Source organism: Atractosteus spatula, chromosome 9, assembly GCF_055471065.1.
Source record: "Atractosteus spatula isolate fAtrSpa1 chromosome 9, fAtrSpa1.hap1, whole genome shotgun sequence".
NCBI lineage: Eukaryota > Metazoa > Chordata > Actinopteri > Semionotiformes > Lepisosteidae > Atractosteus > Atractosteus spatula.
Window position 1 is genome coordinate 40794442 of NC_142714.1, and position 14313 is coordinate 40808754.

Sequence of the window (14313 nt, forward strand, 5' to 3'; positions counted from 1 at the left end):
TAACACCTCTTCCAAAACCTTAGTTTTTTCCCCAGGAGGTCTCCCATCCAGGTACTGACCAGGCTCACACCTGCTGAGCTTCAGTGGGTTGCTAGTTGTGAGTTGCAGAGTGATATGGCTGCTGGCATTTTCTACAGGATAGGCTTCAGGAGAGTTTCTGCAAAGGTGAAATCTGCTTTTATTGAGAACAGATTTGACTAATTTCAACACACAAAAGAAAGGTTTGGGAAGTATTAATAGGTCACAACAAAAAATCTAGCAATATTAATTTTCTTGGGGGTGCAGAAAAATTCCATATTGACTCGAGCACCCCCAATAATTTTGAAAAGTTGGCACCTGCGGTGATTCTTCTTTTTCTGGATTAAGCTGAGCTGTTGGGTACAGGATAGAACATAAAGGAGTCTGCCTGCTTTTCAGCTGTAGTTCTCATATACAGTTGAATAAGGTCAGTAGCAAGGGCTAATCATTGACTGATAGGAGCTAAAGTACTGTAGCAGTGTTTTTATTTTCTATTCATTTCTTCTTAACCCATTACTCAAAAAAAGAATACCTTCCAATTTAAGATCTGTCTAATCCTTTAAAATATAGCTTAATGATCTGAATACACAACTAAAAATAATTATATTGAATTATGCTAAGCATTTGTAATTATCATTACACAACACAATGCAGTTCAAACACTTTTATACCAACAACCGATAACAATAAAATATCCATCGAGGATACTTTTTATAGCCTACCAACTAACAGTTCTTTACAAGCATTTATAAAGACAAACAATTTTGTCTTCAGAGACATGACTGTTTTGACGTAATATTCCCCTTTTGTAAAGCAGTAGAAAAAACCCTGTGCAAGTTCTGATGATATGAGGTTAGTTGTCGGAGGTGAACCAGTAGAAAAGTTTTCAGGGTCTATCACAAACACACCTGAAATAAATTCCTAGCAAAAAGAGTGAATGGTGGCTTACACATTCAAATGACAAAGCGGAGATTCTGAAATGTACATAAACAACTACAGTGAAAAATTGAGATACTGGGATAGGGAAAATAAATTTGTCATGTTTGCTGTGTACTAATAATGTTTTTATTTCAAATACAAATCAACGAAAGAAGACGACAGCAGTTCACTATCTACAAAGAAGTAATATTTTAATGCGAAAACTGTGAATAAACAGTTGATTTTTAATTTCCCAGGCCTCTCCACATATATGTTGGTACTGTATATGGTTTGTTTACACACTGTTCATCCAGGCCCTCTCTTGTGATCTAGATGTAAAGTAAAGTTGAATTCTGGTTCTTAAAAAAGAGACGCAATCCTGTTAACAGGCAGTGGTTTAAAATACAGTAAACCTGTCACCAAGTATCATTACCCTTTAAAATGCAAGAGACAAAAAAAGGTGTCAGTCTAAAATGTCAGGACAGTCATTATCAAAATGTCACAATTACAATATGTGTTACTTTTCCTGTCTTCTGTTGCCATCTGATTTTTAATTTTGAAAGAAGCGAAAGCATAGCTGCAAGATGTAGCTGCTCACTCCTTGGTCTCAGACATTACCTTTGTATTCTTCAAATGCCATTACCACTACCCTCTGAATAGCTCTGATGATAAAGTATGAGACACTGGAATCAAAGGCCTATTCAGCACTATATCACAAGTCTAACTTTATGCACTAGCTACTCAATTTCCTTGTTAGTATTAATATCTGATACATTTGTTTGCTTTATCTCTGGTGTGTTTTGGGGTTCCAGGTGTAATGATTAAGAAGTATGGAAACATTCAAAGCCTCAATATGGCACATTAAAGGGGCTCATGACTTTCCATTATGCGATGTCACTTTCAGGAGGGTGTAAAATGGTATTTTTACACCCACGCCAAAACAATCCTTTCTCTGCTGCTGCTAACAATGAAAGGATATACAAAGTGCTCTCTTGGTTAATAAGAGCAGCACATTTATTAATATTTTTATTTAAATCTATATTAGTACCAGTATTACACAGTTATTCAATCAAGTCTCATTCTGGGACTTCACCTCATTTTGAACAAAAAACACAAAACAGCCCTGGTTACAGTGCTCAAATGTTTGATGAAGTACCAAGAGATTCTTGGTGAAAAGTGATCTTTTTTTTTGCTTTATTTTATGTGTCTCAAGAAAAACACCCTTCACAAACTGCTGTTCTTTATAAACAATTCAAATACAACAGAAAATACATACAAAAATGCCTAAATAAATGGATGAGAGATACGCTATTACACATTCATCCATTTTTTTCACCACTTTATCTATTGCAGGGTCGGAGGATGTTGAAACCCATCCAGGCAAGCAATGTCGACATGGGTTACATCCTGGACAGGGCATTAGTCCATCACAGAGCAGATACAGACAGACATTCACAACATGGTCAATTTTCCCAGAAGCCCATCAGTATGTCTTTGGACTTCTGGAGGAAACCAGCACCCAGAAGGAACCCAGACAAGACTGTGCATGCAGATTGCACTCCGGGTTCTAAATTGAATCCAGGGCCCCAGAGCTGTAAGGAGCAATGCTAACCTCTGAGCCACCCATTACACATTCCAGTGCATGGCAATTTCCTTCTTACTCATACTATGCTGCATAAGCTCAACACAATGTTTTGCAAATTATTCCAAGACAATGCATGGGAAACTTTCATAGCCTTTAATGAAATTGGTAAAGCAGTGAGTAACTGAACAGTATCGCTCAGGTCTGGACTCATTAGTTTCTATACCAAAATGACGCATGAAGAAGTCTTATTTAAATGTAACCAAAATATCTTTAATTTACTTCCGGTTCAACAAGTTGATAATGGGACATAAACCCTGCAAAAATGATGCAATTAAAGACTCAAAACAGATTTAAGGAAACTGTTGTAAGACATTAGGTTGATGTGGAAACAGGAATACACTGGACCACACATTTGTAAAGACAATCAGAATTACTGGATAAGAATCATACAGGGTTTCTTTGCAAAACACAAGCAACTGAAGAACTGGGGGAAGCTGTTAAATTGATCCCAGTACAGTAAGTCAATGAATGAGTTGATTGTGCTTGGGGATGAGTTGGAATGAAAACCTACAGACACAAAGGCCATCCAAGATCAGGATAGGCCATCACTAGGACAAGCTCATTATCTGGAATGTACATACATACCTGGACAAAAATTCAAACAAACTATTCTTCTCCTAAATTCAATAGTATTATAAAGTAGCAATAATAATTGGCATTGATTGTAGTGATCAAAGTTTGCCCTCAGTTGTTTCGAGCAGATAAATGCAGCTTGAACCTTTTCACTGTTATCCCACAGTTCACTTTGGACCTTGGGAACAAGTCTGTGTGGAGTCTGCATGTTCTAACCACACTTGCAGAGGTCTTCATTGTTTTACCCAGTTTCTTGACTAATAATGTACTGACTTGTTTTGACTTTACTCAAAATTGTCCCTTTTCTTTGGTGTTTATCTATAGAGTGGCATCCTGTTCAGGGAGAGAGGTGTCATGTGTTCCCAGTCATTGTGTTCGGTGATTCTAGGCTCCAACTCATCTTGGCCCACAAAACAACGTGATTGACCGATAATGGATGGACAATATGAGATGATTTGGTTTTGTCCTATTATTAATATTATTATATTAGCATGTAATTAATCAAATTGCTGGTACAAATTTCATAGTAATGCATGCTATTCAAGGTGATCAAAATTGTAAGTAGGCTTTGAAAACATAGCCTTAGAAACATAACTGGTGGTGGTGCTGCAATTGAGAATTATGTTAAAACATGTAAATGTTTATTTAGACCCTACTTTGATTAGGATGCGTAGATGTGATTTAAAACAAATACTGGGATCTATATATTTGTATAAAAAATGTTTTTCAAGGGATGACACTAGAGATGGGTCTGTGGGGTTGCTGGGGAGGGGGGTCTTACAATATTCTTTGCTTATAATCTTTTAAGATTCTTTATGAAGTGGTCAAACTAATTTAGCTGATAAAAGATGAATTGGGTTGAAATAGGTGTAGCTGTCCCAACTAACTTCAATAAATCAGAAAGGCCTTAGAAATAAATCTGATACTGCATTTGAATACTAGTTTCTTCTTCTTTCTTGTAGGTTAGAAACTTAGTATCACTTCTGTGCATTTTTTGAGGGCCACTATAAAATATGCTGTTAAAGCATGGTTTGGAAAAAAACCTGTTCCTTCTGAAAAGCCAGAGACTTTATCTTTATTTCTTGCGCTGAGAGGATATCTCACCCTTAAATCCACTTACTCCCAGAGTAATCCATGCAAACACCACTGAGGACTGACTTTATGCTACTCTGACAAATACAGCACCATACAGTGAAACGCATGTGGGGATCCTACTGATTTTGTGCTGCCTATGACTTTTTCCATCGAGCAGCAAAATTTAAGTAATTGTCTCTCCTTCATATTGTCACAAGTGAATTGGCTACATGTACCAAATTGGTTAGGGGACAGTAACATTTCTAAAGTGAGTGAGCTTTGTGTGTGCACTCTTCCTTCATAGTCCCTGTTACTGGAACAGATGTGAAAAATGTCAGATTAACATATTTTACAGTGAAGTGAAAAAATGTCCAGACCACACAGATGCCTCTATGCAAAATACGTATGCATACAAATCTATTTTTATATAGATGTAAGATGGCAAGGTAATAAACAATTTGAAACACCTTTAAAACTAATCCTGAAATATCTATTAAAGGCAAAATGGGATGGATTCTAGTCTGTGTTACTTAGGAAAAAAGGAAATTAAGTACCAGTCTTTGTTTTGGCAAAATATTGAATGGGACAACCTTTATCTAACAAAGAAAAAAAGTGTCTCAAACTGTTCTGCAGACCAAAAACAAACATTAGTAATGAATGTACTAAAAGAACCATAACCAAGAAAGAAGTTGGAGAAATATTCAATTCCCTGCTGCTCTGAAGAATTGTTTTTGATTATTAGCAGTTATTATTTAGGGTGGATTTTTCTCATAACTTTATTTTGATGGTGTAGACTTGAAATCAGATCCAATATGCTAACCATGTTCGACAGAACTGTTAATTTAGAAGAAACTAATTTGATATGGGACAAAAAGAAGCAAAATCCGGCGAGACAAGGTGAGAAACGCCACAGAAATTGTTTACTGTCACCTTGCCGAGAGCTTGGCAATTGAAGAAGCAGCCTGAACACGACAGGCTTCACATCTTATTTTTCTGTGAACTTTTCCAGTAACAGGATTAAATCGCTTTTTTTCCCACAGCTATTCATTTGCCCCTGTTAAAATGGATTATTTCCTTCTCCTCAAAAAGTTAATATTTATTCTGTAATCTGAACTCTTTCTCTCACTCTCCCCTCCATGTCTTAATTCCACCCCCCTTTCCACAAGTGAAACGAATGAAGTACAGCAATCCAGGTGACTTTGGCTCTCTGACCTGTTCTGGCCCACTGCTCCTCTGATCTGGTGATTCATCCTCAATAACTCTAACAGTATTTGTTCTGACATTTTAATTAAAATACTACTACCTCATTCGGATGATAAAAAGGGCCATGTAGCAGTGAAAGCTAGCTTTCCAGAGGCTCGCTGCACCTGAGGACCTCTGTGACTCCAACAGAGGAGAGTTTCAATCATGTAAAAGACTGTCATCATTATCCTGTCCAGAAACGGGCAGTTAACAGTTAACAGTGGAATGGGGGTTGAAAGCACGGACTCATCCGTATTAAATCAAGCAGTGCTGGTGCTGTGACTGCAGCCTACTCTAGTAATAACACGGACTTGTAGAAATTCAAGGATATTTGCATAAACAATGCAGAATGATGGTTTATCCTTCAATAAGTAGCCTAACAATACAGCTGTGCACTACCCTTGGATTTTAGTAACACCTTACACCAATGTTCCTATTTTGTAAGTTACAAAAGATAAGAAATTATACTGATTTGCCACCAATGAGTGTGTAGCAATGACTCAGGGCTACTTAAACGCTGAAGCTCATTCCACAATGTCAAGTCTCAACTAAAATCATCCTAGGTACATCCAGTCTCCCACTTTACTAACTTCCTAGATAACCAGTTACCACAAAACATTTCTCTTTCTGCTTCTGCAGAAGATTTAACTAACATAGTTTTATACAGTATCAGTAACAAATTTAAGTATTTTATTAAATAAAAGCCACTTTTCATACTAGGCATCATATAGTCCAGAATTCTAAATGGCTTCATACAGCAGGAGTGGTGGAAGTAGGGAGCTGCCTTGCTTTATAATATCGTGTATATGCATATAGTATTTATAACATACAAATACATCCGAAGAAGGCTCCGCAGCCGAAACATGTTTCTTTTCTTCTCAGCATTGAATAAACCTTTACTGGTATTTATAACATACAGTAATTCACAGGGTTTGCCATTTTAGTTTGGTTTACCTTCATGTTCTGTTGCACCCTCACCTTAATAATAGCTCCCACTGCTGTTTCATTAAGAATGAACCAACTTAACTGAGCTGAAACTAGGAAAGATGACCTTAAACATGATTCTGATAATCATTTTTACAGGTGTAGATGGGATTAAGTGCCTAGGAAGACTAGAATTTACAAAACTTATATATACTGTAAATCAGGTGAAACTCAAAAAAAGGTTGTCTTAACCTAGCACCACATTTTTCTTTTCACCTGAAGTTAATTATTTTTTAGATTTATACTTTAAGAACACAACACACACCACTGTTGCAGTTTCCATGTCAGTTTCTCTTGAAGGAATACAATCTTTAAGGCGCTGTTGCTGTTCACATATAATTTAATCCAATTTAAGGTCATATTTAAGGTCACACTCAGCTTTTTAATCGCCAAATTCTACAGGCACTGACAGAATATAATGGTAATCAATGGGACGTGTACCTAATAAATTCACTTTGTTCCTGGCACACTCCTGCTAATAGTCACATTTATTAGTGGTACATCTAATTTCACCTCTAATAAATATTACCCCAAACGCCATCCAATTATTTAAGCTGTCAGGATTTCTCCTAGAATAAAAATAAGCTTATTTTTCCTTATTTTAACTTCATATTTGTTCTTTGGGTTGTTTGCAGTGCTGAAATCTGGTAATTTATCTAAGAATAATTTATCTAATTACAACAACAATAAGCATATTATTATTATTAGTGAGAAAATTGACTCTTTAATAAGGTTATCCAGCAGTCTAAATAGCTCATATCCAACTTCATCACAATGAGAACATCATTAGAAAACAGACAATTTCCTGATATAAGCAGCTATATAGAATGGCTTATATATAATATATACAATTACATATAATGACAACTGACCAAACATTCTACACAGTTTAAACAGGAATGCAGCAAGTGAAATGATAGATTTTAAGTGGAACTGGAAATCTATGAAGAAGTTGGCTTAGTTTTTTACACATAGACTGACACAGCAGTCAGTCTTTGTTGTTCCATGAATTGCCTTAATGTTTTATTTGGATGGCTTCTAGAAAGTCAATACACTCTTGTGGCATAGGAGGTATTCTCCTGTTATTGTGCAGCTGAGTCTAAGGAAAAGAACAATTAAAAAAGAGCTTGACACAATGAATTGTATTCCGCATTTAACTGTACCCAGTCTTCAAATAACACAGCAGTGTTCTTGACTATTGTTGAAGAATGTTTAAAAAAGTCAACTGCTGCCTATCATAGATGAGGAGGGTATGCAGATTTCAGATTTTTCCTTGCCAAATCACAGACTTGCTTTGGATGTTGTGAAACAGCATTGTGGGAGTGTTAATATACCATAATCATGCAGCAAGCAAATCCTTACTGAAACAACAAGAACTGAGAATGAGTGATCACTCACTAAGGGCAGGTTATAGAATAGGAACAATGGGATGCTGTCTGATCTGTTCAGAAAAAAAAAAGCTCATCTATCATGACATTCTTCATTCAGATGTTAATTTAAAAACAATGTGAAATTACACTGTATTAACATCACCAGAAACTGCTGGGGGTTATTTAAACTATTGTTAATGTGAGCAGACAGAACGTATACAATCTGTAGACTCTCAACTCAGAATGAAAGTATATGTGTTCTTAAATACTACAGTTATCAGCTAAAAAGAGCCTTGTAATGGAGAAATGTGTTTAGTACAGCACCTATCTCTTCACCGCTGTGCTAAAAGAAACCATTTGTGTGTGAATTAGAACCAAGTTATATCCTTATTTATGGAAGGAGTTATCAGGGAGTACTTCATTCTGGTACCATACAGTATAACTACTTTTTATTTATCGATCTGAACATTGATTTCTTTTAGTATTCCTTAAATTTGATGTGATCACTTCTCTGATTTTACATAACGACTAGAGAGTATACATAGTAAAACCAGATCATCAACAGCTAGGGTTTCTGGTTATACAGTAGGTATTTATTTGTGACCTGCCTTCTTGCAACTAACACATTTACAGAAAAAAGTCTTTAAAACTATCTTTACTAAATCCCTGGTAAAAGCAGGGACCACAAAGTGGCATCTAGCTAAAGCAATAGTAAAGTATAACCTGGTTCTGGACCAGCATAAACTGTACTTTGCAGTCAAGAGGAATTAGGAGAGAGAGGTTATCCTGAGCATCCTGACACAGCTCTACACTCTGTGTAGTATCTTCCTCTCAAAATGGACTTACAGCTAGGGATGAAAGCATAGGTAACCATGACATTCTTGCATATCAGATAGAAATTGAAATCAATGGACATGTTCTCCTATTTTACTTTGAACTAAAAATATACAACGCTAGATGTAATGTTTTGTAGGCCTTCCACCTGCTTTCTTTAACGCTGAGTTCTTTTAGGATACACTGTGCCAGTGTTGCTTTTGGTGGTGTTGTTTGTTTGTATACAAATTACCTCAGTCAACAGAGAGCTGAAAAAAAGTGTTTTAACTAAACAAGTCATTTTTATACACGTAATAAACTTACAAATATTGTCTAAATTAATATCAATTTAAATGTAGTAGTTTGCTATAACCTTTTATCTAAAACTGAGTTATTTTTCTGGGTATGTGCCTAATACCTTTGAGGATGGCAATGAATAGTAGCTAATGAATGTGAAAATAAAGTAATAACATATACAAGACTTTAAACTATTAAACAGATCCAAATTAACAGTCCTATGCCAAATCATGAGTTACTTTTACTTTAGTTTCAATTTTATTTTTCTAGACATTCTATAAGAATGCAAAACATCCAAACTATTCTTTCTTTTTTGCAAGGAATAAAAGAGTTTGAGCTGTTTCTGTGTGGAAAGATTTACTTACTTTATTTTTTACCTCTTTGCAAATTGAAACTATAATGTTATGAAATAAAATGGAGTTATTGCGCAAGGTGAGCATTGTAGAATATTGAATAGATCAAAACATCTTCATTGGGATTAATACCATTCCCAGACACTGTACTGAAACAACATCACACTGAACTCTTACCATTCCCTTCGGACTCTCCGTATTCAGAAAAGAGTCTGGACACAACTGGAGCAAGATCTTCTTTAGCTGTCCCAGAAGACCGACAAGTAAGATGGACCAGGTCTGTTAACAACAAGAGAAACAAATTTACAATTTCAGAAAGTCACGTGCAATGTGATGCAGTAATGGAAATCCATTTTACAAATATAGCACAGCATGGATCTGCCAAATGGCTTGAACAGTAAATGCGCTTATTGGAACCAGTCATCTTTGCTGAACTGAGGCTGGGTATCATTACATGACATGACATGGACTGCCTAGCTAGCAGCACACAACTACCACAGCACCACCAGGATAGAGAAAGCACAAGTCAGTCAAGGTCCTCCCAGGCACCTTAAAGAAGGGAAGTCGCTGAGAGAGGCCTTAATCATCCAAACACTTCCGGCTCTTCCTTCAGGCCTGTTGGGCTTGCAGGTTGTCAAATAACTGGCTCTACAGCTGAGCTACAGAGGATAGTGTCTGCAAGTCTCATTTTCTCACAAACCAGTTTGGGAGTTGCTGCCAGAAATCCAAGTCTAACTTGAATACACCAAAGCAATACAAATTATTGACAATCCCAGATTTCAGAAGACTGTAAAAAATAAAAACTTTTTACTTTACTATTGTCAGTGAATTTGCAGACAAGTTTCTTCCACTTTTCTTCATTCCTTCATCTACTGTTCATTGGTTGCTCCCAAACAATTACTGTACCATTAAAAAGGGTGTACGCATTACCTCCCTAGTGTGACTAGGTATGATCTTCAAAGCAGAGACTACAATCCCCCTCAAGAAACTACAGACAATAAAAGAGATAAGGGGAAATGCAAGTCCTTATAAATCCCATATAAGGACTTGGTTTCCAACTTGCCCCAGGTTTAGATAGCTCTCCAGCATTTTTTTATGCTTTCTTTAAAAGTGTTCCTCTCTCTTGAGTACTGATGAAATTTCAAAGAAAAAAAAAATCTGTGTATAATTGCCCTTACCTGTTGGTAAAGGGATCACCTGAGACAGGTTTATTAGAGATACTGCCTTTCTGGAGAAGACAGTGGTGGAGACCAACATGTACACTCCAGGCGACACTTAATTGTGAACTGAGGATTTCCTTCTAGGTAACAATAGTAAGAACAACCCCATCTACTTATAAGGCTCTCCATGGCTTGGTACCTGTCTGAACTATTACCGCCCTACTCCCCACCTCGCAACCTTCCCTCTTCTAATTCTGCTCTCCTTACTGTCCCCCAAGCCCGTCTACATTGTATGGGTGACAGGGCCTTCTCCTGTTATGCCCCCAAGCTCTGGAACTCTCTCCCCAAGGATATCAGAGAGTCACCTTCTCTAAACTCCTTCAAATCCAGACTCAAAACCCTCTTCTTCAGAAAAGCTTTTACTTAACTGGTTCTATTCTTCACCCCTCTGCTTTACCTAGTACCACCATCCACAGTCTCCTCCATATATTGTAATTATGTTTTATCTTGTGTATTCTTCTTATTTATTGTTGTTGTTATCCTGTAAAGCGCTTTGAGAAGCCACCTTTAAAGGAGCTATATAAAATAAAGTTTATTATTATATTACTTGTTCAAGTATTGCATAGTTAAATAAGCTGTTTTCAAAAGAATGTTCTTCTGTATCAGGGATCGAAAACTATAGTTCTGAAGAACAAGAGGGTTATAAATAAATAATTGAACTTGTTCTCTCTGCTGAATATTAAATGTTGCCTATAAAACCTGCAAGACTTCAGCTCTCCAGGAATAGGGATCCAGAACTCGGCTCAAAATGTGTACTATTTATTACACCTATCTAGAAAAGTATTCAAATACTAAAACTACTACTTTTACTTTAAACAACTTTATAGCTTGAAGAGTTATTTTTTAAGAAAAATGACTTTGTCAGTGAATAATTGTCATGCAACACTCCAGTGAGCGTGCTGGCAGGGAGAGGTACAGTGCAAAGTCTACACTTCTCCACCTCTTCACAAAGCAGATGAATTGCAGGGATATTCTACACCACAGCACTATGTTTAATTACAATATCTCAATCCTGCAAGATAGATGCTTTTCTTTTCTTATGACTGCCCTAGGAAAGTGTTGCAAACCACAAGTGACTTCACGGCCACATGATTCTGATTTAGAAACAAAGTCAAAATGTAGCTCTGATGTGAGAAAACAGACCTCTCACATCATTAAGTATGACTGAAGCACAGCCAAAAGTTTCTGATTAATCTATTACAGAAAATACAGTTTCTGTTACATATCTATGAAATCTGTTTCCCGGCATTCTCATTTAGGAAATTTGTATTTGTAGATTTCTGGTAGGGAGTAGTTTTTGGTAATGTCTCCTTGTACAGGCTGCATTTTTTTCTTCTAGTGCATTTATTGATGACACTTTCCCCTGCAGTGCATGTCTAAAAGATTTTTTGACTTATTTTTCTTAACAGAAGACTTACATTCCATATTATTAACAATAAAACCGCATATTTGAAATATGCATGTCAAAATCATTAAAGATAAGGGTGTCACACCAGTTAAAATATAGCCAACCATGTCAAAGTGAGGTTTCTCATTTCCTGAAGACAATGGCTTCAACAACCAGCACTTGGTGTGCATACAGTTATTGGTAACATTACAAAGAGAACCTAATAAATATAACAGATGGAAAACCATGAAGCTCCAGCTAATGAGAAAAACAAACATGACACGTGTACAATGTTAGAATATTGAAAATATAATGACCTAGTACGAGGTGTTGATTTAGCAGATATGGAAAGATTACTCCCAATGCAGAAAGGATTCATCTACATAACCAAAAAGAAATGGAAATAAGTAGAAGCATTGTTAAGTGCCATTCATGTTTTCCTGCACAGATCCACTTAAGTGCAACTCAACCAGCTAGCACAAAGAGCAGTGAACACACTGCTGTCTAAACAGAAAAACAGACCTCAAAACATGCTGAGCATTAAGATGAGTCATCCTGAATGTCCCCAGTAAAACTGTGCCAAAAAGGGTTTTGAACTAAAAAAGCAGCCTCAGTCACAATGTCCAGTGGAAGCAGCAAAGCACAGATGTTATGGTCCACTCAAGAATAAAAACCTCACAAAAACAAATACTATTTCACATGAAAACTGGGCCTAAGGGATATTCTCATTCCTCAAGGTTAGGAGATAGCACCATTGAGAAGCCGTGTGGGAAAACTCTTGCAGTGTTTCTGTCCCTAAGCTCTGATTTGTCCAGGTTGGCATCACTTTCTCCGGGTATTTAAAACATTTATACTACAGCCCACACTGCGGTGCCAATGACAGCCCCACATTGATAAACCTGAGGACACATCAGCATGCTTCTCAAGTGTCTTACAGAAATGTGGAAGTATTCACGAATCTGTGGACTTAAAACTACAGCAAAGATGGCCACTGGGATTTCACCACTTCAAACTGTTGAAGAGTTAATAATAATAATAATTGCTTACACTTATATAGCGCTTTTCTGGATACTCCGCTCAAAGCGCTTTACAGGTAATGGGGACTCCCCTCCACCACCACCAATGTGCAGCACCCACCTGGATGATGCGACGGCAGCCATAGTGCGCCAGAACGCTCACCACAGTGGGGAGGAGAGCAGAGTAACGAAGCCAATTCATAGATGGGGATTATTAGGAGGCCATGATTGGTAAGGGACAATGGGAAATTTAGCCAGGACGCAGGGGTTACACCCCTACTCTTTTCGAGAAACGCCCTGGGATTTTTAATGACAGCAGAGAGTCAGGACCTCGGCTTTACGTCTCATCCGAAGGACGACACCCGTTTACAGTATAGTGTCCCCGTCACTATACTGGGGCATTAGAACCCACATGGACCGCAGGGTGAGCACCCCCTGCTGGCCCCACTAACACCTCTTCCAGCAGCAACCTTAGTGTTTCCCAGGAGGTCTCCCATCCAGGTACTGACCAGGCTCACACCTGATTAGCTTCAGTGGGTTGCCAGTTGTGAGATGCAGCGTGATATGGCTGCTGGCTAAAGTTGAGTTGAGACAGATTTGCTGAGAAGTATTGAAGGAGTATCACCACATGTTTATCTGTTCCTTACTTGGGTACTGATCTACATAAAACAAGTGGCTTCTTTACCAAGATGGGCCTGATAGTCAGCAAGCAAAGGACCCTTAAATCCTTTTGAAACAATGAATAAACTATGCAACAGCTATTCAATTCACAGATTTCATAATGGATTAAGGTATTAAAGCTTGAGCAGAACTAAATAAACTGGCAAAATATTTAATGTGCTATGTTCATAAGGATAATGACTGACAGTGTTCCAGTTTAATGCATATAAGTCTTCAATTGTGACAACTGTAACTTCAGAGTATTAAAACATCCCTTAACATAATGTGTATTTTTTGGTATGGGTCTAAAAAAAGCCTTCACATTAAATCAATCTAAGTGCACAAATCCCATCAGTTTTCATCAAGCTTTTTGAAAGATTTAATTTTCTGACGGATGTAGATGCATTATTTTGTTCTTTCATTTGGAGCTTGAGAGGTTTCAGATGAGGCTGACAATGGATATGCCTCATTCATGTAGGACCAGTCTAACATTAAAGTCCACACTCCTACCTAAGCGATGAGCCTTCATTTCAAGAGACATTGCTTTCAGTACATATATTATACACCTATAGGCCCAGTGAGGTATTAATGCAAGATTCTAACATTCACATATTACTGCAGTATATATACACTGCTTATATCCTCCTTTGAATGCGCTCAATCTCTTCTTTTAGCTTCCAGTAGCTGGCATGAAGCATTTAGAAGCTTAAGAGATGAATTTGCTTCCATGTGTATTAAGGCAT

The 14313-nt window shown here is 37.2% G+C and overlaps 1 protein-coding gene across 1 annotated transcript in view; it reads right to left on the reverse strand.

The window, feature by feature from the left end:
• The window catches only part of chm (CHM Rab escort protein), an 89119-nt gene that overhangs the window by 7062 nt on the left and 67744 nt on the right, over positions 1-14313 (reverse strand). Inside the window, exon 13 of the mRNA XM_088925758.1 lies at positions 9465-9566. Within this exon, the coding sequence (XP_088781884.1) occupies positions 9465-9566 (102 nt within the window). The remainder of the gene's footprint in view (positions 1-9464; positions 9567-14313) is intronic.